General features: G+C 37.9%; 1 protein-coding gene across 21 annotated transcripts in view; it reads left to right on the top strand.

Moving 5' to 3' along the window:
• Pak3 (p21 (RAC1) activated kinase 3) overlaps window positions 1-27,209 on the top strand; it is a 250,624-nt gene that overhangs the window by 202,620 nt on the left and 20,795 nt on the right. For all 21 annotated transcript variants that reach the window (XM_075958630.1, XM_075958635.1, XM_075958626.1 and 18 more), the window contains one exon: window positions 8,067-8,130. In XM_075958630.1, the coding sequence (XP_075814745.1) occupies window positions 8,067-8,130 (64 nt within the window). The remainder of the gene's footprint in view (window positions 1-8,066; window positions 8,131-27,209) is intronic.

The raw sequence follows: 27,209 nt of genomic DNA, 5'->3' as shown, positions 1-27,209 counted from the left end.
GATTAGTCAGAGAGAAACTAAGCATTTTCATGTGAAATGCTCAATGAAGATGTAAACTTGACAAAATATATTAAGCTAGTAAGTTTTAAGATTGCATTTCCAAAAAGAAATTAAGGTACTCTGATTAAAATATTTTAGGACCATACAAGAAAGACCATATCTGAAGGACACTTTAAAAAACAAAAAATAAAAAACCTCAAAGTCCAAAAAAGTTCATGAAAACTTGCAATTAAAGTAGCATCCCATTATCTGTGGGGAGGAAGGAGGGACCAACCAATGGCAGCCATCGCTTCCTTAGTGCACACATGATTTTGCTCACACACTTAGTGCTCCAGTTTGACAAAACACTCAAGACTCAAGGTCATGAAAGAAATTCTCCCCTGAAAAGTGTCAAGGTTCTACGGACCGTATTTATTAAATTCATACAGAATGGCTAGACATTAGTAATCATTGCTCCAAGTTTGATTCCTACTAGTGTCTTATTTATTTTCTTTGTATAAGACTTGGTAGCATGATGAAACAAGGATAAAGGGGTTATCACTTTTCACAGCTGACAGAGCAAAGAGAAAAAATTCATTTCTTGGCCACAGGGAGGCACTGTAGATGTGGCCATAGGGACATTTTGCCACATTTTGTTGGAGATATTTGAAGATAGGTTTTAGTTTTCCCATTAAGTCGGTCACTGTCAAAGCATCAGACAGTGCTGTCCTCTAGATGATAGAAGCTAGGTATGCATGCAGGGATTATATGATGTCCACAACACCCCCTCCCATCCCCTTTCACAGCCAAGTTGTCATGTGGACAGAATAATTACTTTGTGTCTACTGCATTCAAAATATTTCATAGGCAGCACTATTGTCATTTGAAGTAGAGATGTTTTGCAAGGCCAAGGTTAAAGTTACAGCTATCAGTAAGCACTCAGAACTGGAATTTCTACAATTTAGCAAACTGATTTGCTATACCTGATTAAATATGCTTCTAATGCCAGTGCCCACTATTTCCTATAATAATTCTTACATAAGGAGCACTTTGAGAGTGGCCACTTTCCATACATTATCGAGGGTCATTTTCTCTAAAGTCATTTATGGTGGATGTTAATGTCTTCATTTTACAGAACACTGAACAAAAACTTTAAAAAGCTTAAGTGATCAAGTCACCAGAATAATGAGTGGTAGAGCCTGAGTCTGACCTCACATCTGTATGCCTTTAAAATTTGCACTTCTGCCATTAGCCACTTTGGTTTTGCGTAACCAAACTACTTGTGTATAAAATAGAAGGGAGAGATAACCACCAGGAAAATGAACTTCAGAGATTCACATACTCACTACAGTGTCTTCCATTGTTTTGTACATATGGCATGGTTATATTAGACTTTCAAAATATGGCATCATGCATTAGTAAAAATGACTGTTCTCTAGTGTCTCTTTGGTGCCTCAGTACATTCGTTGTTGTGACCATGGACTTAAACATTTCATAAGTCAGCTGAAAAATGGGCACTACCTTTCTGAGCTGCAGTTTTGCTTACAGAATGTGATAGTTCTAGGGCTGGGTCATTTCTGTCTTGTTTACTTTGTTCCACATTGAGGAGCAATAGGACAAAGGGGGGGGGAGCTGCCTGAACTGTTTAATGAGAATTAAGTTTTAGTGAAAATAACTGTAAAAAAAAGAATTAAGTGAGTGCTTCTCTCTGTTGGACTTTATACTTCTTTATGGGAGCCCAGAGACAATCATTTTCCTCCTAACCAGCAGGCTACCCGTGTCTGCCAGCTTTCCTCTTGCCAAGGAAAACCTACAGAGAAATGGAAATTCAGACCCTCTAGCCCCTATAACACCCTCTCAGTACCTCCTCAATGCCTTTGCGCACTAGCAACCAGAAACAAGTCATTTAACCCTGCCTGGTCTCAGTTTCTTACCTATGAAATGGGCATAAGAATCATAGGTGCATTTTAACGGTTTCTCTGTAGCATGAATTATAAGAGGGCAGGTGTTGAGTCAGAAAGGCCTTGATTCAAATCACAGACCGACTGAGGCTAGCTATTTTTATTTCAGCCAGTTATTTAATTTTGCTGGTCCTCTATTTCTTCATCTAAAAAGTTGGGATAATAATAATAATACCAGCTTCATAGCATTGTGCCAATGAAAACTTCAGCAAATGTATCTGTCTCATAGTAGGGGCGTCAACAAATGCTCACTTTGTTATCAAGTGTACAAACCTTTAACGTGATCGTACAACAGGACAATCTTTGAAATGATCATAATGAAGTCAGAGTCACATGTACAAATCCTGTATCCCTTGGGAAGTCTGCAGTTCTTCTGAACTTCCAGTAATAGTAATAGTCCCAATAGAATGAGAGAATTTTTTGAGGACCAAAGAAATACATTCATTTATGTAAGATATCCAGCATGATAATTAGTTTTACTGTGTAATCATTAGAGAGTGGGAATTACCTTTCACTATGATGCTTATAACTCAGAACAATCTCATCAGTGTGATACCAGTACAAAAGTCATTGGGGTTCTTGGAATCAGAGGTGCAAGCAAATGAAACTCCAGGAAGGAATAGAGGAGACTACTGAGAGACAAAAGAAAGGGGGAAAGAGGCAGAGAAGTATAGGATGACCTGACACCTACGCCAGAGTGAACCCTTCAAGAATGAGAAAGAAATGACAGCTTCTACTTAATCATCCTCATCTTCAACCTCAAGAATGTGATTGCGAGGAACTGTGCAAGCCAAACCACAGAGCTACCAGGCAATTCATCTTCCATTCAGATACTGATGGTAGAGGCCAGGCCAAGGAGTCATTAATAAAATGGACAGATCATCTTTCAGTTTTACACAGATAGATAGCTTAGGTCTGGCTTGCTCATTGTGGTCTGTCTGGGTCTGCTGGAAAATAAAGAAACCCTTGCACGCTAGTGAACATTTTCAGAAGGCACCGACAGCCAACACAATTGTACAGTACAGGACATTTCTCTTTAACCTCCCCACCCCAAATCCCACAACCACTTCCCTTCCTTCCCTAGCAGTCTATGCTCCAAATTCTTTTTCCTAAGTCACCACCAGAGACAATCATAATTAATTTAGAGGATTATTAAGCTCTTTCTCAAGAACAAAAACACAAAACAAACAAAACCCTCCTTCATGCTCAAGGGATAACCTCTTACTGAGAGAAATCCAGTTTAGTATAATATGACAGAAAATAAATTGATGGCCTTTTTTTCCTTTTGAAACTACAAACATGAATCCCATCTTCAAATGCTATAATTTAGTGATTTTTTATCATTTTTATTTTTTAATCTTTTTAAAATTTATTTTACATACCAACCACAGATGAGTGGTTTGTTTCTTAATTAGTAAGAAATTGCTCTGATATTTCAATCACGTTTTCTCCACTTGATTTTATTCATTGATCTATTCTTTGCTCAATTGTGTCCCCGTAGTGTCCTTGTCTTTGTTTTAATTTATCAAATTTCTTTGTTGTAATGGACCTAAGAAGAGCATTCACTTGGCAAAGCTTGTTTCGTGACTGGAGTTGTAAAGAAAGCATCTTGCATGTATGCTTGCCTACCAGTAGATGGCAGCACACACTCCCTAGTGAAGAGTAGACGGGTCTGGGGACGCCATTTTAATTGGACAGCAGTTAAATTCTGAAGCAGTCTCATCAAAATGGTTGTCTCCTAGTAATCCTTATGAAAAGATTCATTTCCAGGGTTTTTTTTTAACACCACATACCGTGGAAATAATGGTTGAATAATTTACTACCATAAAGCCTCATTAAGTGAACCCTGCCAGTTGGAATTGGTTGCAATTCAGAAAGCGGTTTGAGCTAAAGCTTATTTGCTTTTTGATCAGCCTATGGAAAAGAGTTTGCTCAGCAACTTCATAGCAAAACTTTCTTAGAAAAGTATAAACCATTTCATAAGACTCTGGTTTCAAGTGACTTTAAAATCATAATTTCATCAAAAGAAGAAAACAGATCCAGGCACTCAGCCATTAAAACTGATTGGAAAAAGATGGATTCAGTGATGTGGAAATTCATTAGACAATTTGAAAAATAAAATAGCAACTCGCATATCACTAAGTTGGTGGCATTTTAGAGACATAACTCAAATAAAATAAAATATATTCTTCAACGTTTCTTGAACCATGGACTTTTCTCTTTTTTTCAAGAAATGCCTGGTTTCACTTGTGTTTAATTGTATAAACACTTGCTGCTATGCTGTATAAGGAGACATGTGGGATCTACAATTGAATCAGACTAGGCTCCTGTCATTAGAACAGCCTAAAATGTGATGCCAAAGTGGCAGATGACACATTGAGGACAGTGACAGAGCGTGCTAGAGAGAGGAAAGGGAAGTTATTAACTTTATTCAAAGTGACCATGGAGGCTTCCTAGAAGTGACATTCCAGGATAACTTTTAAAGCAGGGAGATCCAGTGCCCTCCTCTGCCTTCCTGGAGTTACTCCGAAAGGTTTTTCCTGGATGTATAAAAGAGGCCACTCAAGTGTTATGGCTAAGCAGGGGCTGATGAGGAATTATGCTTTATTTTTTATTGTTGGAGCATAAGATCCTGGTTGTAAAGGATGCAATGAACAGATCATGGTGATCATTGCATTCCATGACATTCCATGACAAGGACATTGGGCCTTCACTATAAGTATCAGGTATCTCTGATATCAACAGCAGAGACTCATCTGACCACCAGGTCTGTACTTAAAGTATCCTGAGAGATGTGCAGAGTCTGGATGGACATGATGGAACATAAAAGAAAGTCCAGTTAGAAGACCATTGGATCAGGAGATGAGGAGAGTCCAACAGTAGCAGCAGAATTAAGGAAGGAGCGAATTGAAAGTGGAGTCAAAAAAAAAAAAAACACAGATACAGGCCTAGGACTAAGTAAACACCATGTAGTAGTGAATGCAAGAAATGACTTAGACTTCTCACCAGACGACAAATAGAACATAGTGACAGCATCACTGCCTGAGCAAATGGATTGTAAAACTCTCACAACATCTGTCTTACTAACCCAACTGAAACAGGAATATCCATTACCAATACAAAGCAAAAGAAGAGAGAAAGGGGGGAAGGATAAAACACAACCAGTATGTAACTGTCAAAAAAAGAGACAAAAATTAAAAACCAAAACCCAGCAGTCAGGAGTATGGCTCGGTTGGTAGAATGCTTAACTGTCATTACCAGAAGCTGTGGGTTCTAGCCCCAATACCATACTAGCAGGGTCCAGTGGTGCGCACCTGTCATCCCAGTGTCTAGGAGGATCAGAAGTTCAAGGTTATCCTTCTTTAACCAAATAAATCCCATCAATGGTAAAGCCCATACCTGATATATAATTCATAACTGAAACATTCATCAGATTGTTTTTTCTGAATGTCTACTGTCAATTATTAGGTTTTAATTATAGTGTCCACTAGGCCAGAAGACAGTCACCTAAATTAGTGTGAGGTATTATCTATAATATATTGTACTCTATTTGAATATGTATTATTTTATTTTCATTCACTTACTTGTTCACTGACAACCATTGCCCTGGGAACTGACATTAAAGGGACGAAAACACAGATTTTCTGGCTTCAAATAAAAGTATGTCAGTTTCGCCAGGTAGTGGTTGCACAAGCCTTTAATCTCAGCACTCAGGAGTCGGAGGTAGGTAGATCTTTCTAAGTTCGAGGCCAGCCTGGTCTACAAAGCAAATTTCAGAAGAGCCAAGGCTACACAGAGAAACTCTGTCCGGAAAAACGAAAGTCTGTCAGTCTCATTAAAGTAACCATAGAAGACTTCGGAAAGGAAGCTGCTGTGAGGTTGCATTTGGGTGAGAATTAGCATGTCATAACTTAGAAAGGAGACGAGAGAGGCACATGCAAGGAGCAAATCCCCTGGATGGTGAGACTTCTCCTAAGATCTAAAGCAGGAAGGGAAAAGACAGCAGAAGAATAATTGCTACTTAGCTTGGTTAGGTAAAAACCAGATGGGGCTGGATGATAAATGGCCTACTGTATTCAACTAAGGAATCTGGACTTGGTCCTGCAGTGAGGAGGAACTTTTGCAAGCTTAGCTAGGGATAGTTAAGAGTGACTGCTCATACCTTCCTGCAGCTCTGCCATTTAGAGTGTCATCTTATCGACTGCTGTCCTGTCAGGTACCTCTCATTTAGCTTTCTTAGGAAGCCAGGGAAGACAATAGCTTCAAAATCCCATTGAAACCTCACGCACCACCATCATAAAGACAATGAAGTATGCCATGAATTAGAGAAGCCAACATTTGTTTCCGAGAAGCACCCCTCCTTTTTTACGAACCTCCATGTGTTAGCCTGTTTTAAAATAGACACATTACACCCCAACTCTGCTTTCAAACAACAAGAAAGTAACCGGTAATATGCTCAATGTTTCTTTGTGGAATGTTTAATTGTTGCTATTCTTTGCATGTCTATGCGTTGTGCCTGCATATGTGGGCTCACACAAGTATGAACACATGCCTGTGCAGGTGCACATATGTGCAGGTGCATATGGCGGCTCTAGATTGACATTGGGAGTTTTACTTGGTCACTCTTTACCTTAGTCACCAAGACATGGTCTCTCGATTAAGTCAATTAAGCCCAAGCTCTTTGAAACAGGTATTCTTGCTAACCCCTTCCTTCAAGGTCCCATCTCTGTCTTCTAAGCACCGGGATTACAGTTGGACCCCGATGCCCAATTGACATTTTCTGTATGTTATTGGGGCTATGACTCTGGTCCTTATACTTGCATGTGCTATAAATACTGAGCTGTCACCCTAGCCACAAAAATGATTAATTAAAAAATAGTTCTATTATGGTGAGGGTCACACAACTCTGAAATACATTTCTGAAAAGCATTGAGTGGTGAAAGCGATTACTCTCTTACCGAAGTGGTTGTCACACCTGAGTTCAGATCTCCAGTACACACCTAAATATATGGGTGGTCACACATGTAACCCTAGCAAGAGGGAGGCAGAAATGGAGAGGTTGCCTGCCAGTCTTGCCAAATCAGTGTGCTCCAAGTTCATAAAGAATCCATATGTCAGAATGGAGCCCACAGATTCACATTAGGTGCCTTCCTGTATGACCTTCACTTAATTTCTGACCTGCCCAGTTCCCTCAATTTTTAAGTCCCAAAGAAATCACACAGAGATCTACATTAGTTATAAACTGATTGGCCCATTAGCTCAGGCTTCTTATTAACTCTTATAACTTATATTAGCCCATTATTCTTGTCTATGTTAGCCACGTGGCTCGGTATCTTATTCAGGGGAGGCAGTCACATCTTGCTTCTTCTCTAGCTGGGCCCGGACTGTGTCCTCTTCCCAGAATTCTCCTGTTCTCTCTCTCTCTCTCTCTCTCTCTCTCTCTCTCTCTCTCTCTCTCTCTCTCTCTCTCTCACACACACACACACACACACACACATGTCCAAGAACACACATGCATGAATACAGATATATGTATGAGCTACACAGAAAAACAATGAACTCTATACTTTATGATGATTAATCATATACCAGTAATTCTGGTCAAAGATTTAGAGCACTGGTAGACTCCTAAGATTTTATATATATATATATATATATATATATATATATATATATATATATATACACTTGTTAGACCCACCCCTGTATATCATCCCCTTAACATGGAACTAGGGAACAGTAAATACTCAGTATAGGTATTCTTCTTACAGAACTGAATATAGCGGAATTATTGTCTTTATTCTAATTCAGAAAACTGTTTGAATAAATAATGGGTATGAATTTTAGGTATAATCTCCTAATCTATAATATCTATTTTATGAGAAAAATCTGTGAATGCTGGATTGTGTTCAGTTTATTTTTATTTCCCAGATATGAACAGTATTTAGTATAAGCAGTATAGATTATTATCACTACTTTAACTAATATATTTTAGTGTATTTTAAACAAATTAAGTACATATTCCATATGGATTGTGAAAGATATTGACTTTGATGCCTCCAATTTTACTGTTAAAAGCAAATCAATCAGTTTCAATCTTTCTCTCTCCCTCCCCACCCTCCTCAGGAAGCATTGTGAGTGTTGGGGACCCAAAGAAAAAATATACAAGATTTGAAAAAATTGGTCAAGGGTAAGTGATTCTTATTTGAAATACCAACAGGAAGGCCAACATGTACATTAAAATTCGCGAACATCTCAATGATTCCGCCAATTCATGCCTCCTGTTTTCTGCATTGCACTTGTGTTTTGTATTCTCAATATGAGATTTTCCTGCTGGTAGATTGCTTGGTGAGTGAACACATCATTAGCATTGAACTTTCACTATCATTGAACTTTTCAGGGATATTTTGATTGCTATAGCATGTGCACAGTCACATGCTTTATCTAGAAAAGCAGTAGAGTCAGAAGAAAATCTAGCTTATCTGAAAGCTCTTGATATGTTGTCCCTTTTCATCCAAATGCGCATATGGATTAGATCCTGTTTCTTAATCAAACTGAGCATGAGCAGAATGAGTATGAGAAAGTCCAGGTTGGGCAGGGTTGACTATCTGAGCACTGACAAAATAAATCAACAGGCCTTAAATGAGACCAGGTTTGCCATATTCCCTACTGTATTTGTTAAAGACACAGATTTTCAGGTCCACCTTGCCAGATGTTTGAATCACACTCCAGGAATAATAATCTTATAAAAATTCCTTAAATGATCCTAACATCAACTAGAAACATGAACAAGTTTTTAATCATAACCATTCACTAGGGATTGAGGTAGGGGTCATCTATTCTGCAACTTAAATGCATATATTATATATATTTACATTGTGCCTTAGTGTTGATCTAAATATGAGGCCCTGGGGAATGTAATAATGTTTAATGGGAGATGTACCTTCTCAAGTCATTATGTAAATTTCAACTAACTTTCTTCCTGACTAAGAAGAAAAAAAAAACACGAAAGACAAATTTCAAAAAGACAATACTATATACTGTGGGAACACAGAAAAGTTGGCTTTTGATTCAATTCTTATGTGTTTGGTTAAGATCAAGGGAGGGGAAACTGCAGAGATGATTCTGTGATCGAGTGGGTGCACAGAGAACAGCATCCATGGCAGGTGTCTCACATTCACCCGTGGTTGCAGCTCAAAGGGATCCCATGCCTTTTCTGACCTCCATGCGTAGCTGCACTGTGCACACATCCCCCCCCCCCAACATAATGGAAAGCTTTTGAATGGATGGATGTGCACTGTTTGGGGGAAGAGCACCACAGGTACTCATTGTTCCTCATGATAGCTACATTTACAGCAGGTTGGGATCACTACAATATGCATAACTGTATTAAAGGGCCACAGCATTAGGAAGGTGGAGAACCACTGGTCTAAAGGAAATATATTACTAAACAGATTTCCGTTTTGTGGAACTTTTAATGTAGCTCTGTATTTAATGTATAGTTCACATTATATTTTTATGGTTTTAAACATTAATCTTTAATCGGCACACAATAATTATACATACGAGCAGTGATCTGCTGCTTTCAATCATGCATTTATATTGCACCTGTATGGTGTCGTGGGTGAGCTGGCTCAGCAGGTAAAAACCTGCCATGAAATCCTGACCACCTGAGGTCGATTGCCAGAATCTACAGTGGAAGGAAAGAATTGACTCCAAAAAGTTGTCCTTGGATCTCCACACACGCACCATGGCATGTACAGGCACGCATGTGTACACACACAGGTTATGCACACGTTGTAACAAGATAGAAGTTAAAAATGTGTTGCACGATGTGCAAATCAGAGTTAATACAATGCTCTCCTCATGTATCTAGCTTTGCTTTATGGTGAGAACGTTCAGAAAAACTTCCTTTTAGCGTTAAGAAAATGGATATTTCATTATCATTGTGGCTATTCTACTTTGTAATAACGCAAAGACACTTCTCACTGCTATCTAACTGTGACTCCTTATCTGTTGACCTGCGTTCCTCCATTCTTCCTTCTCCCCTACCGTACCCAGCCTTGAGTATCCATCATTTGGCCCTCAACTTTTATCAGATCAGTTTTGTTTTTTATCATTCACATATGGATGCAATTATACGGTGCTTGCTTTTTTTGTTCTTGGCGTATTTTGCTCAACATAATGAACTCCAGTTGTATCCACATTGTCCCAAGTGACAATATGTCATCTTTTGTGTTCCTTGAGTAGTATTTCATTATGGATGTCTTGGGCTTATATTGCTGTGATTACAAACCATGACCAAAAGCAACTTAGGAAGGAAAAAATTTATTTATCTTGACACTTCCAGGTAACAGTTCATCACTGAAGGAAGTTAGGGCAGAAACCCAGGGAAAGAACTTGGAGGCAGGAACTGCCGCAGAAGTCATGGAGGGGTGCTGCTTACTGGTTTGCTTAACTTGGTTTGCTCAGCCTGTTTTCTTATACATCCCAGGACTATTTTTCCAGGGGTGGCTCCACCCACAATGGACTGGGCCCTGCTACATCAATCACTAATGAAGAAAATATCCACAGGTTTGCCTTAAAGGGGGGGGGGGGTCATTTTCTCAATTGAGGTTCTGTCTTCCCAAATGACTCTAGCCTGTTTCAACATGAGATAAACATAAAGCAACAGAGTATGTGTACCGTTTTCTCTCGAGCAATTCATTAGCTGATAGACCTCATTTGATTCTACTTCTTGGCTATTGCAGACTGTACTGGAGTAATCATATCTTTTAGATATTCTGATTTAATTTCCTAGGAATATATACCCAGCAGTGAGATTCCAGGATCATGAGGTACAATGTGTATACTAATTTAAATTCTCACTAACAGTGTACAAGAATTCCCCTTTCTCCACATAGTCACCAGCATTTCTTACCTTTTATCTTTGTGGTACTAGCCATTATTCTTCTGGCAAAATGATATATCATTACAGCTTTGATTTGAATTTCCATAACGATTTATATTATCATTTTTTTCCTGTCCCCATTGGCCATGTGTCAGCTTTTGAAAGTTTTCTATTTAGATCTATTTACTAATTGTGTGGAATTTGGGACTTCTTTTGTTCCTTTTATCCTTTCTTCTATCCTTCTCCCTCCCTCCTTTTCTCCCTCCCTCCTTTTCTCCCTCCCTCTCTCCCTCCCTCCCTTCCTCTCTTCCTTTCTTTTTTTGCTATTGAGGTTCTATAGTTCCTTATATATTCTAGATTCTTCTCAGATTAATTTTCCACATGCATTTTCTCACATTCTGTGTATTCTTCAAGTTTTCACTTTATTCTATTGAGTCCTGTGGTACAGAAGCTTTTAGGTTTATGGAATCTAATTTTTGGCAGTTTTGATTTTGTTAACGAATCAGTGTATTTCTAATGGAAAACACATTTTACATTATATTTTCAATAAAGCACATTGTGACATAACAGTTTTCTGAGAAATGAGAATGGAAAATGCAGTTTTATTTTGATTATTTGTTTCCACTAAGATACAACTGAATGGAAATATCATTAAATTTAAAAAAAGTGAAACAAGCAATAACAGTACAAACAAAAGTGCTTAAGAAATATTTTCAAATATTCCAGATAATGGAGTCGGATTAATACCACTCACCAAAAAGATTTCCTTTTGTGAGTGCTAATCACTCCTGAACTTCTTAAAGGTATAAAAATGAAAGTTGTATATAAATACCTTTATAAAATATTTATGCTCTAAAATTAAAGGGAATAGTCCAAACATGTTGGTACACTGTTAATCTTAGCACTCAGGAGATGAAGGAAAGAGGATTAGGTGTTCAAAATCATCCTCAGCTACATAGCAAGCTTGACACTAGCCTGGGCTGCATGAGACCCTGTCACAAAAGAAAAAGATGAAGAGGAGGATGAAAAGAAAACCAAGAATTCATGCACAATTTTAAATAAACTGCATAGAACCCATTTGCTGCAGCAGAAACATCTGTTTTAAATTCCCAGAGAGTGCATGATTTTTAAAAATGATGAAATGAGCTGAGAGTTCAGTCATAATAAGTTCATAGAGATCAGGACGTCTATTGTATTTCTTCTTTTGTCTCCTTCAGTGTCCGGCACACTGCTAAGCGTGGCATGCTGGCACGTATGTTGTATTTAGTGGGTCCTTAGATTTTGTGTGCACTTAGAAATAACAAGGCTCAAAGATTGCCTGCTGTGGGTCCCATCTCTCTGGGATTCATTTTGCATCAGTAAAAAAAAATTGTTGGACTAATGAAAGCTCTCCTTTATATCCATGTCTTTTCTGCCTTTTTGGTTTTTTTATCACTCATTTTCTCAATGCATCTTCATCTCTCTTTTTCTTTCATGATGACTTGGTCCTCCCCAGTCACATTGCACTGCTGCTCCTCCGGTGTATGTCGTACATCTATCTTTTTCATGCATGTTGGTTTCACCTTTCACTGACAATTTTCACATACACACACACACAAAACACAAATAATCATAATATAAAAACCAAGGTTTTTACCAATTAAAATCAAAGCATACTTTAAGAATAGCTTTTAGGGCATAATGTAAGGGCTTAAGTTTATTTATTAGGATTTTAAAATTTGTTTTATTATATTTATTTTAATTTAATCATTCTTTTGCTTTTTAAAAAGTTATTGCCCACTGTTAAGGTTTTGGGTGAATGAAGAAAATATTTTCTTTAGATAAAAACCCACTTATATTAAGTTTGTTTTTACTTTAATGGCTCACAACTGATTTTTCCATAAATTACTGCCCTACACTAAGCAGTTGAGTCTCTACTTCCAAGACACAGCGGTTTTCTTCTCTTTTCATTAAAGCTTGGTTTTTATTGTTTTGCTTTACCTATTGTTATGGTGGCTTTCAAAATCCTGTCACTAATCATTTAGTGCTAGGAACAATCAACCCCTATATTCCATTTCCAGCTCCAGAGAGCACAAAAACTTACTCTTCAGAGCTGAATTTGAGAAAAAAAAAACCTCTTCATTAATCACCCTCATTGGCTTGAAAAACTATATTTTTCCAGTATGGGATTCTGCCATCCCAACATTCAGGCCTAGGGCCATAGAATTAAGTTCCACCGACCATAAATCAAACTCAGAACTTCATGTCTAATCATTGGAGCCATAACTGTGAGCGCAAGCTTTAAAAACGACAGAATTTCACTAAGTTTTCTATGAAAGATGCTCTATAATTGACCACCAAACCTAGACATTTTGATATGATGTGTAGAGAAAGAGAGAGGAAAATAGAATGATACAGGGGAAGGAAGGAGAAAGAAAGGGAACCAGATAGTACTGAAATTGTCATTAACTCTAGATGATAGTTATGTAATAGAGAATAGATGGTAAACAGAGTCCAATAAGATAAATGAATAAATTATTTCTCTTCTTCCAGCAGCCTTTGCTGGAAGTCTGTACACGTCTGAAATAAGCATAGCAGTATGACAAAGGCTAGGACATAATAATGCGGGCAGCTGCCTCACTTATACCTCACTGATATGTTTAAATTAATTAATGAGAATGCACTGAAAAATTGATCATCTTTTCTTTCCAACTCATGGTGTCTTTTCTCAACAATATTAGTAATTGCAAAAAAATACAGATCTAAACTGGTAGAGATCCAGTATAGCAAATTTTTAAATTTAGTGAACTATAGTTGAGCACCGACTCTGTTTAATGTAAAACTATAATTAATAACCAGGTTGTGGGCTGAGCATGGTACCAGACACTTCTAATCCCAGCAGTCAGAATGTGGAGGCAGGGAGATCTCTGAGTTTGAGGACAGCCTGGTCTACATAGTGAGCTCTAGGACAGTCAGGGCTACATAGAGAAACCCTGTCTCATCCCTACTCCCCATATAAAGAACCAGGTTTAGGGAGTACACCATGACCTTTATATTAATCAACTCCATGAATGTCCAGCAGAAAGAAATGCATTAATGTATTAAGAAATAAGCTAATGTCTGCAATGGCACTTACTTATCAATTATGGTATCTAGGTTCCATTCACAGTAGATTTGAAAAAATGGAGAAGGGGGAAAGTGGGGCAGATCCACCCCACTGATGTGCGTTTCCTCTGTATTGGTGTATACACTCATCCTACCATCTTCCCTTGACTCCCTCTTGAGCTGCCCAGGTCCTCATTGGCCTTTTCTATCTTCCTTCCTTATGACTCCCATAGATTACACCTGTAACGGCTTATATATAGTACTTATTCATTGTCTTAAAACATTTGAAAATGATAGAATCAGGATAATTTTGGAGCAATTAATGAAAAAGAAGGTGAAAGTTTGAACTCCAAAGACCATGACCATATTAATTTCCTTAACGTGAGTTTTCCTGTTTATAGTAAATCAGAATATACTTGCTTCCTAAGACTGAAAAGCAAACAAGATGGGGCCTTTCAAGTGCTTAACTCGGCACATGGCACGTGGTTAATCACTCCATCCATATTAGCTAGTATATTTTAGTTATTATTTGGGGTGAGAAACTCAGCCTTATGACATGGAATGGAATACAATGGATATTATAATGCAGTTATAAGACGATAAGGGGCTAAAGAGGATGGACAAATGATTTACATCCAAGGAAGGGACTATGAAAATTATTTGTAGAAATGGGACCATTTTAGTTATAATTTAAAATGGTATAAGAACTTAACAAGTGGAGACCATGGGATTTCCACTTGAAGTAAACTAAATGAATATTTGCTTTAAACTAAGTTTTATTTATTATTTTTAGTATTTTATTTTTTATTCATTTTATATACCGAGCACAGTTCTTCCTCCTTCCCTTCCTCCCCCTCCTCCTACCTTCCCCAACCCACTCCTATTGATTCTGCAGAAAGGGAGAGTCAACAAAGTCTGGAAGTCAACAAAGGCTGGCACATTCAGTTGAGACAGGACCAACCCCCCACTCCCACTCCTGCATCAAGGCTGAGCAAGAAAGGCATCACACCAAATAGAATGGCCTTCAAAAAGTCAGCTAATGCACTAGGGATAGATCCCAATCCCACTGCCAGGGGTCCCACAAACAGATCAGCCTACAAAACTGCCACCCACGTGCAGAGGGCGTGATCCAGTCCCATGCAGAAGTGGTTTCTCAGAAAATTGAGAATCCTCAGGACTCAGCACTACCACTCTTGGGCATTTACCCCAAGGATGCTCAATCATACCATAAGGACACTTGATCAACGATGTTCATAGCAACATTATTTGCAATAGCCAGAACCTGGAAACAACCTAGATGCTCTTCAACCAAAGAATGGATAAAGAAAATAGGGTACATTTTCACAATGCAATATTGCTCAGCTGAAAAAACAAACCCAATAACATCATGAGATTTGCAGGCAAATGGATAAAATGAATAGAACTAGAAAAAAATCATCCTGAGTGAAGTAACCCAGACTCAGAAAGACAAACATGGTATCTACTCACTCATAAGTAGATACTCAATGTAAAGCAAAGGATAACTAGACCACAACCCACAGCTTCAGAGAAGCTAGGTAACAAGGAAAACCCTGGGAAGGGGAAATAGATGAGATCTCCTGGTTAAACTGGGGGTAGGGAGAGGATGGGGAATGAGAACATAAGGGAATGGGATTGTGGAGATGGGGGAGGGATGGGGTGGGAGAGGAAGTACAGAGATATCTAGACTATAAGTTTTATCCACCTTCATGTCCCAAGGTCTACAACAGTGTTGGGTATAAATACTCAGTATTTGTTAAATTCCCATTGGAAAGGGAGAAAAATGAAAGGAAGAGCACTAGTTCTGTGGAAAATAAACAGTCCACAGCACAGACTTATAATGAAAAGAATAGAACGCTAGAATGACAGGTAGGGATATGTTATGAAACAAATTGATCGATGTAGGTTGCAATGTGTGTGTATCACCATTTCTTTGCTTTGGCAAAATAACTGACACTAAACAACTTAATGAAACAATTTTTTTTTTAAATTTTGGTTCAATGTTTCACATGTTTCCATCCTTGATATGCTAATTTCATTGCTCTTAAGCAAGACAGAAATTATTACGAAAGGCTGTGACAAATTAAAGCTGCCTACTTCATAGCAATCAGAAATCACAGGAAATTGAAAGACGGACCCAGTAACATGATAAACTGGTCAAAGACAGATCTTTAGAGAACCACTTCCTCCAACCAGATACTATCTATTTTTAATTAATTAATTAATTTTTTAAAATGATCTTTTCAAACTGTACATGCCTATCCCAATTCCCACTTCCTCCCCTCCTCCCACTCGCCGCAAATTCACCCCACCCACCCCCATCCACTTCTCAGAGAGGATGGAGAGTCAACAAAGTTGGGCACATCACTTTGAGGCAGGACCAAGATCCACCCTCTATATTAAGGCTGAGCAAAATGTCCCTCCAAAGAGAATGGGCTCCAAAAAGTCAATTCGAGCACTAGGGATAAATCCTAGTCCCACTGCCAGTGACCCCACAGACTGCCCAAGGCACACAACTGGTACCCACATTCAGAGGGCCTAGTTTGGTCCTATGCAGGTTCTCCCGCTATCAGTCCGGAGTCAGTAAACTTCCACTAGCTCAGATAAGCTGTTTCTGTGGATATCTCCAACATGGTCTTGACCGCTGTCTCTTAATAGTCCAATCAGCTACTAACTCATCATTGGATCAACCTAGACATACAGTTAGCACTTTCACGAGCCACCAATTTCTCAATAGCGCCACCTGCTGGAGACAAAGCTTGCAACAATGGAGTCTTTGGAAGACAGATTTCATAGAGAAAATTCAATACTTTGTTTTCATTGTTTATGTAAGCTTCGTTTTTGAGTCCATACTAGTTGGACGTAGCAGTATAACATCAGTAATTTGTAGAAGAATGCATAATGAAATGTGTGTCACTTCATGTGTCCCCCCAATTTGCAATTATTCTCCAGAAAGAAAAGTTCCAGAAATTACTATTGTTTCATTTGTAAGATATTTTTTCAGATTCACTGTTTACAATTGCACTCAATAACATATTTCTACATACCATATATATAGCTGAACTATAAAATAATTCTTACATAGTTTTAGTTTTGCCTTTCCTGATTGCACATGCTGTTAGATGTAGAATTTTTTTATGATTAAAAATCTAGGTGTTTAATCAAAAGTAATTATATTTTAATTATAATACATCTAAATCTAACAATTATACATAGATGTCACCAAATACAGTTGTTTTTTCATATACTGATAATTTTTCTAATTATCCCCTAATTCTTTTTTTAATTAATTAATTTATTTATTTAAGATTTCTGCCTCCTCCCCTCCACCGCCTCCCATATTCCTCCCCCTCCCCAACCAAGTCCCCCTCCCTCATCAGCCCGAACAGCAGTCTGGGTTCCCTGCCTTGTGGGAAGTCCAAGGACCTCCCACCTCCTTCCAGGTCTAGTAAGGTGAGCATCCAAACTGCCTAGGCTCCTACAAAGCCAGTACGTGCTGTGTTTAGCTTGCTCATTTTCTCCCACTTACATGTTGAAAACTATACATTATATAAAATTATATATTGATTTGGAAGATTTTTATTTTCATTTTTCACAAACAGAAGAACTCAGTATCTTTCTAGGCATCTTCAACATCATTGGTTTTATAATTTGCTAGAGCTCTTTGGGAGACACCGACAAGTATATAAACATAATAATCTGACTTCCAGCTAAGATATTGAGATGAAAAATCCATGTGTGACTCTGTCTATGGATATGCCATCTTTCACAATAACACGATCATGTAGTATTAAAATAGTCATTTTCTGAATTTGTACTTTCACTGTACATTTATATAAGTATCTATGCTATTACTTTTATATAAATGTTTATATCTACTATATCATTTTTCCAACTTTTGTTTCAAATTTCCAAATGTACACAAAGTAGAAAAAATTGTATAAGAATACCCATATTCGCCGGGCGATGGTGGCGCACGCCTTTAATCCCAGCACTCGGGAGGCAGAGGCAGAGGCAGGCGGATCTCTGTGAGTTTGAAACCAGCCTGGTCTACAGAGCTAGTTCCAGGACAGGCTCCAAAGCCACAGAGAAACCCTGTCTGGAAAAACCAAAAAACAAAAAAGAATACCCATATTCATACCGCCCAAGTTTAACATCCACAGGTTTTTTTAGTAAGCTCACAATGACAGTATGACATCCCCAAATTAATAATTGCATAATATTCTCTAACTCTCAGTTGTTTCACATTGTTATTTTTTATAGTTTTCCTGATAAAATTAACCCTCAAATAATCTACACATTGTGCTCAGTTTGCCCTTACATTTTCGTACTCTAACACCACCTTTCATCTTTCACGTTCTCCTTTTCCACTACCATGGAAGTGTTAAAGAAACTGGCCATTGTCTGGTAGAAGGCACCATTTGCTGGTCTTGTCTGTTAGTTTCCCTTGGTGCCACAGAACTGTTAATCTGTTCCCTGTATTTCCTACAAATGGAAGCTACACAATTACAAATTAGATTCAGGTTCAATTTTTGGCAAGATCCTTCATAGGTGGTGGTGTTTCCTGTTATATTACATCAGGATGAAGGACTTGATTGTTCCATATTTTGGTGAGGTGTGAGTTAGTAGGAAGATTCAAAGGGTGATTGTTCCTCCCATATACAGATCACCACAGACTTCCATATGATAGTTTTATCTGTTGATGATTATTGCTAAAAAATCATTTTATTAAAGATTATAAAATAGTGATTTTCTGTATCCATCATTACTTTTATACTTACTGGCTTCCATATTTTTGTTGAAAACACCTGTATTTGATCACCTAGGACTCTTTGGTTACTATGAAATATACAATGAATTCAATATAATGAATTAATACTCAACATCACTTCCATCACGAAGGCTTTCTTTCTTTCTTTCTTTCTTTTTTTTTTTATTTTTCGAAACAGGGTTTCTCCGTAGCTTTTTTTTTGATTTCTGTCCTGGAACTAGCTCTTCTAGACCAGGCTGGCCTTGAACTCACAGAGATCTGCCTGCCTCCGCCTCCCGAGTGCTGGGATTAAAGGTGTGCACCACCACAGCCCGGCAACGAACGCTTTCTTTTATATTCAAAAATATATTTATAAATTCATGGAATATTTTATTTTCCATTTGTTTCAATTATTTTCATTCATTATTTTTTTAATGGTCAGACTATATCTTTGGCTAATGGTAGTCCCTTTCTCTGCATCAGTTTTGAGAGAGTTCTAGAGAAAGCATATTTATCATATCTAGCTCTTGAGTTGAAAGGATATAAACTCTAAAATTATTTGGCCTTTCTTTCCAATTCTGACAATTCCTCTGTCTAAACATCTAAATCTCATATAGACTGAGTATATTTCAACCCAGTGTGTATTTTTTGTATGGCATTTGGTGAAGGAAAACCAATGCTAAAGAGCATTAATATACATGATGTATTCTTAGGAGCAGCTTATAAGGAAGCTCTTTTTTGGAGGGAGGAATCGTTACCTATTTGGTATGGATGCATTTTACCTTAAATGGTGACATATTCAACAGCCCCTTTTCTGTTATGTGCCTATGGATAAGAGGTGGTGACACATAGGTAGTTTGCTCTTTTAATGTGTGACTGATATGCTTTGCGGTTGTATGTACCACCATTTAGTTAACCCTGGCTCCATTGATAGACATTTATGGCTTTTTCTGACATATTTCTATTATAAACAAGGCTTCAGTAATGATCTTTGCAAATAAATCATTTTGCATTTATGCAAAATTATTGGAATAACTTCCTAAGTGTAGAATTTTTCTATCAATTAATATATGCATTTAAAATTCCCAAGCTGCCCTCCATAAAGAAAGCTCCATTTCATAGTCCAGCAGTACTTCATAAGTGTGTCTGCATGTGTAGCCGTGTTCCTTCATTTGTAATTTTAGGAAAATCATAAAAACTCATCTCCATAGTGGTTTTTAGCACACAAATGTGTAGGAAAAATCTGGAGTGAAAGTGCAAGACAACAATGAATGAGTCTATCTTGAAGAATCTGTTTGCCAATGTCCAATATCTATATCATGCCAATGTCTTGCCGTATCTCTCCAGGAATTAGCTCAGCTATATATCCTGGTTTGAGGGAAAGTGACAGAGAGATCAGTATTATTAAAATAACTTTGCTCCTGTTTATAAAGATATACATATGACCAAAGGAATTTTATACAACTTATTATTATCTTAAAGTTCTAAAAGTAAATATATTAAATTAGATTTTTTTTTCAGATTTTTCACTACTATTCCACATATACTCTCGGGTGAAGTTCCCACGTTGAAAACAAATAGTTCTAAGTCTTATTTCTGAGGAAGAATGCATTTAATTTTTAGGTTAACATGGCAAAGAATGATTTTAATTATGGCATGTTGATAGACGCATTCATATACTTCGTTCTCATTTCCCCCCTCCCTGCTGTCCATCCTTCTTAAGGGGTACTACGAATAGCTTCTTGGTTTAGATAATCTCAAAACAATATATTGCTTAGAACTCAGGGATAAGTGCTAAGAATAAACCCTCCGACCTGTTTTTATTGTTTTTGTCCTCCTTCAGGGTAAGAGCAGAAGTGGCGTCTAGTGTGTTATTCTTAATGTTGGACCACCCACCCAAAAAGTATCTGCTTCCTCACTGAATCTATTTTAGAGCACACAAAGTAGAAGACTGCTATGAAGTACTAAATAGATAGAGTCTAAGCTCTAAAATAGGTTCTGTGAGGTACAAGATTGGAAATACATTAACATTTGTGAAGAACAATGTTTATAGACCAGTGGAAGATGTCCTTTGTTCTACTTAATGCTCTTAAATGCCCCGTGTTGTACACTGTCCCTTGTAAAGAAAGATGATGCTAATCAATCAAGCACCATTAGCAGAGTTTATACATTAAGCTGTTTTCTTTTTCTAGTCATAGTAATGAGCATGTATTAAGCCCCCCTTTCCTGGCCAGGCCCCTCTTGAAACTAATGGCAAACACTGTGAAACAGCTGCTTTGACTTAATGTTGACGTGAGTAACTGAGAGCGCTCTGGCATTTCCAGGGATTAAGCGCTTCAACTGTGGCCCTGTTATCACTGGCCTATAACCCACTGAGTTTTCTGGCCTCACACCCATAGTGTGTTACAGCTCCATTGGAAACAGACGGCCATGAATGAGCTGAGGAAAGCTATATCCTAGCTAAAAAACAGAAAATTCCTTTTTGAATTTTGTAAGCTTATTAATTAAAGATCATACCACTGGCTCTAACTGGATTCTGTGCATTTAGATCATCGGGTGATTATTTACATAATTTATAGTATTTCATTCATTTTACCTTAAATGCACATATTTGGGAAATAAATTTCATGAGAGAAAACACTGAGCCACTCGCCTTAACATTATTGCGTACAGTACTCTTCATTGTTTTTATGGATATCGAAGTCCTAGACAAGAATTTTGTACCTATTTAAGATGATTGTGTTTTACGTCTACTCTAACATTTCAACACAACAAGGGTACGTGTGTGACAGTATCAAACATGCATTTGTGCGACTTTATGTCAAGTGCACTTATGTAGTAAAACAATTTCTCCATGGGGCCCTATTTAATAGTAACTCTCTTAAATAGTTGGGGCAGTTCCATTTCATCCCAGCTGTGTCAACATACACGTTAATAAGTTTTATTATGGCATCTTCATAAATAAAATGGCACACGTGAAAGATGTAGCTGGAAAAATGGTCGACAGCATCAGCTATTAGCTGTGTATCATAGCAAGCTACTCACCACTGCCCAGTTCCAACTTACTCATTTGTAAAATGAGGCAGATAGAGTTGCACAGAGTGGGTGCTAAAAGAGTTCATTTATTTCCAGTGAACTGGCAGAGAGAAAGAATCAGTAAGATAAAGGGATTTCTACCAAGACCAGCACGGAAAGTAAGAGTAGATATAAAAACATCACCATCGTAAGTTGGGATTATGTTCCTGACTGTGACTCATTAGCACCACGCTTAAACCTGTAAAACATTAAAAGGGAGTTGCCCCTATCCCTCAGGCGACCTCACTTATTCCCACCAGGCTCACCATGCGCCTCATTGCTTCCTGATGCCTTTTTCTTTTTATGCAGTCTGCAGAGTTTCTCCTAGCCTTGCTTTCTTGCCCTCCCTATCCTCTAATTCATTTCCATGCTGACATTCAAAGTGATTTATCTCAACTGCTAGCCTAACCTAATAGTTGCCCTGGCAACTATTTTAGCATGGTTTAACATTGGCTCTTAGCAGGAAACCTCAAAACCTGGTGGAGAATGGTGATAATTAAACTGACTTGCAAGGGGGAAAAAGGGGGAGAAATGGTGAATTGTTTGTTTCTTTCTAGACCCTTCAGGCTAGATGCCAGTGTTTCCATTTGAGGACTGTGCACTTGGCCACATCAAGGAGAGCCTATAGATAAAGCATCCGGTGCAAAGCTAAGAGCCTAGCAATAGTATCCATTACACTGTAGTTGAAGAGGTCCCGTGGCTGAGCAATCTGTTAGTTTAATGTTCTCTAACCATGCTGGAGTTTTTAAAGAGTCCTACTTCATAGTTAGGAGAACTTTGTTACTTAGCTGTGTGCTATTGAGCATACCCTGTTCACTCTAGGGACCTCAGTGTTCTCATCTGTAATGAGGAGGTTAAACTGGACGATCTGATCTTCCATTCAGTTCTACTAGTGTATAATTTCCTTGTACCAGCTGAGGAACTGATATTAAGTTGTTGGTAAAAAAAAAATCAAACTGGCAATGTTGTCCACTCAAGCATGCCAAGCCTAATAAGTCAGAGAATAAGGAATTTTATCCACCATCTTTACCAGCTTGATTTGTGTCATTTTACATCCTCAAATACTAATAGATGATAGTTTTAAAATTAAGATGAAGTAAAATTATATTGTGTAAACATATGTATTGAGATGCTTTAACATACTCCAGGATGTTGCAAGGCTCATCTTTAGGAAATCTGTGTGCCATGTGATTGGCATAAGGATTATTTCCTATTTACACATGTGCTTCAAATATTACAAAGAGGGGGCTGTTAAACTTTATTTCCAACCACCTACAAATGAATAACTTCAGTTATTTCTTTCTGTGAACTAGGCTATGTATCTTGACCATGAACTGTACTTATTAATAGTGATTTTTGTACTTTATTAAGTAAAATTAATTACACATTACTAGAATTTAGAGACCTTTAATAAGTACATGATATCAAAGAGTCACATTATGATAGACTGGCCAAGAAATGAAATAAATATGGTATTTCAATGACCTCTATCTTAGGTAAGTATTGAATTTCTATAAATTTTGAAACATTTAAGTATCTTAAAAATTCCCAGACATGTAAAGTGTATCCTAGTCATCTACAGACTACAATTTGGAAGTTAGTTACTATATTAAAGTGCAATCAATGTGTGGGTGCACCCCTCGCGGTCCTGAGTTCCATGCTCGTGCTCTCTCTCCTTCTGCTCCTGATTTGGACCTTGAGATTTCAGTCCTGTGCTCCAATTTGGGTCTCTGTCTCTGTCTCCTTTCATCGCTTGCTGAAGGTTAATATTTAGGAGGATGCCTATATGTTTTTCTTTGGGTTCTCCTTCTTATTTAGCTTCTCTAGGATCACTAATTATAAGCTCAATGTCCTTGGTTTATGGCTAGAAACCAAATATGAGTGAGTACATCCCATGTTCCTCTTTTTGGGTCTGGCTTACCTCACTCAGGATAGTGTTTTCTATTTCCATCCATTTGTATGCAAAATTCATGAAGTCCTTGTTTTTTATTGCTGAGTAGTACTCTAATATGTATAAATTCCATACTTTCTTCATCCATTCTTCCATTGAAGGGCATCTAGGTTGTTTCCAGGTTCTGGCTATCACAAACAATGCTGCTATGAACATTGTAGAGACCTGGATGGAGGTGGGGGTTCCTTGGACTTCCCACAGGACAGGGAACCCTGATTGCTTTTTGGGCTGGGGGGAGACTTAATTGGGGGAGGGGGAGGGAAATGGGAGGCGGCGGCGGGGAAGAGACAGAAATCTTTAATAAATAAATAAATAAATAAATAAATAAATAAAAAACTTAAGAGCTAAGAGCACAGAAGAAAAAAAAATAAAGTGCAATCAATGAAATAATAGTTATTGATAGCTACTTGGCAATTACTGTATACCAGGGCCATATGCCTTTTCAACCTATCTTATATTTAGTCGAACTTCGAAGGTAAGAGAGTCACACAACTAGAAGGTGGTAGGATTTGAACCAGGAGAGATCTGGATGAACAGAAAAGAGGAATGCTATTCTCAGCCTGGCAGTGGACAACTAATGTGATTAAATCGAATCTTGAGATCTTTTGGAGAAAAAAAAACAAGACAAACAAACACACATTGAGTCAGAAATCAACCTTCAATTCTTAAAGTGTAAAAAGACAATAGATTTGTGGTTCAGTGAAATGTTAGGTATGCTAACATGGGGTGGGTCATAGGGTACTAAGTTTTTCTGTACAATATCTGAATTTGTGCATTTTCCGTTGAAGATTCCAGAGAGAAGTTACTCAAACTAGTGCCTTACTGACCAATGCAGGAAGGTCACCTACCTAATAACATGCTTGGGGGGGGCATGATAGGAACCCATTTTAAGGCAGAAGTGAGGAGGAAGTGAAAATTTCTCCCCACTGGATAATTGCATATATCTAGTAAAGTGGGAGAAGGGCAAGTGAAGGGGAAATGTCCATTTGTTAGTAACCCATGCTCTTGAATTTCAGGGTTTTTAAATATGTGTGTTTGTAGCGAGCCTATGCCAATGTATGTAGTAAGTCTTGGATACTGGGGCCTCAGGATTAGGGCTCCAGCACATTTAAGACAGTAAAATGCTGAAGGGAATGGAGAAACCAAACAGAAAGAAAGAAAGCAAAGGGCTGAAAGGTGAGCCTCCAAAGATGATAAACACCGATCCCTCTCGCACTTTCAGTCAATCATACTTTTAGTCCCCAGAGCAGTGGAAATGGGCTTCATGGTTTGAAGAACACCCACGGAGAATAAGGGGATAGTCAGTTACCATGTGGGCTAGCCTTCTGTCATGCTAGCTTTAACTAGACCAGCTCTCACCTTACTTCTTTTTATGTATTGTTACTTCCCATGTATGATTTTTTTAATGTGTTCTAAGCTTAAAGAGTAAAAAAAAAACTGCAAAACCATTTCTTGAGGGAGAGAGGCTGAAAAAAAAATCTTGACAAATTGTGCAAACAAATCACCCTTAAAACCCTGCTGTTGAAAAGTATAGCTATGGTAGCAAGGTTTTTAGGGCTGGACCTCTGGGAGAGGGCAACCAGCAGTCAGCACATCAGTTTTTCTCTACTGTGAAGTGAATAGCTACAGCAGCAATAAGGACTAATAACAGCAGTGACCATATTAAACTTCAACACTGATGTGGACTCGGCGCCAAATGCTTTCTTAACTTGTGTCCTTTGCCACTGTTTCATTTCACAAATACTGTCGTTCTTCTGCGCAAGTGTTTTAACTATCTGAAGATAAACCAAATAAGGATTTTTTAAAAACATAAATTTGAGGCGCTCCTTGGGGCTTATTCCTGATAAAATATGCATCAGGTTGAGACGATCTATTCCTCAGAACGCAGACTAACTCTGAGTTCAAGAGGATAAATCACATGATGGCCCCAAACTCAGGAATGGCTAATGCCTTATTCCAAGAAGGAAGTGTCTCATGAAGATTCGACTGAAGGAAATACTTTATTGAAAGGAAAGATCTTGTTATAATTGAATATTTGCTTAAGAATATTTTCATTAATGTGTGCATTCAACAAATATTTATGGGGCATCAACTATAAACTCTGAATGCATAATCTCTAATATACAGTATCAAAGATAGATTTGTCTGATATAAGCATAAACCATTTTGAGAATTGCTAAGTGCTCATTCAGGTAACAACTAGAAATTAAGTGTAATATTTAGCCTCATTTCAAAAGCTAATTCTAAAGCTAAGTAGACTGTGGATTGTATGTTGTATAACCTGGGATGGTTATTCAACCTTTCTGCCTCTCAGGCTTCTGATTTAGGACATGAGAATAGTATATATAAATATGGGAAGGATCACATAAAATCATGTATATAAAGTTCTCAGCACTGTCTGAGACACAGAATACATTCAATACACACTTACTGTTACTGTAATCACTGGGAAATTATTAGCTGATTGTTACACAGCTTGTGATAGTGAGACGATCTTAAATTTCTGATACTTAGACCAATATTTTTTGCCCTAGTCTATCCATTTCTTTCTCTGGGAACAGGTCATATAAGTGTCATAGGCTTTTGAGAAATATTTAGGCTCATCCAGAGAGAAGATTCATAAAGAAATGTCTGACATAAGAAACCAATTCCTGATTCTGGAGTTGTGGCTCATTACTGTAGTCCCAGTATTTGGGACGCTGAAGTTAAACGATCACAACAAAGCCATTCTGAGTTATATAGGGGCAAGAGAAACAGAGAGATAGAGACAGCAGACAGGCAGAAAGACAGAGAGGTAGAGACAACAGGCAGGCAGGCAGGCAGGCAGACAGACAGACAGGCAGGAAGAGAGAAAGAGAGAGAGAGAGAGAGAGAGGGAGGGAGGGAGGGAGGGAGGGGGGGAGGGAGGGAGGGAGGGAGAGAGAGAATCTCTAAACCTAAACACCTAAACCTTAGAGCATTGTTATATTGTCTAATAAATAAATCACTGAGCAAATTTCTATCCTAGCTGGGCTTTTGTCTTCTGTTTGTTTTTTGCTTTGCCACAAATGAAATAGTTACTCCTCATCTAGAGATAATGGTGGGAAGACCTTCAGAAAACATGTGAGATTCACAGAAAGATACTGAACTGGACAATATATTTTTAAGTTAAAATAAAATAGAATCATAAATACTACAAAGACTCAAGGAATGATGCATTTTTTAAGTTAAGTTATTTCACAGGAGTGAAAACTCACAGAAATTGTTGAGGATTGAGCTCAAAGCAAAACAAAGCTGAAGCAGAGCCACAATTTCATCCCTGTGTGCAGGCACAGCACTGACACAGCCCTGGAAGGGACATTAAAGCCAGGCTGAGAGAGGCATAAAGTAGCTACCCCATCCACGTGCTAAAAATAATGGTTGAGTTACAGCTGCCTAAGTAAAAGATGATTTATTCTTTTCTGAAATTTACTGTGGGTTAAGCAGAGTCCCAAAATGTTGGTTGTTTTAATATATGAAGAA

The sequence above is a fragment of the Microtus pennsylvanicus genome, chromosome X, assembly GCF_037038515.1.
Source record: "Microtus pennsylvanicus isolate mMicPen1 chromosome X, mMicPen1.hap1, whole genome shotgun sequence".
NCBI lineage: Eukaryota > Metazoa > Chordata > Mammalia > Rodentia > Cricetidae > Microtus > Microtus pennsylvanicus.
Note: the sequence above shows the minus strand (reverse complement) of the source record. Positions and strands in the feature narration are given on the sequence as shown.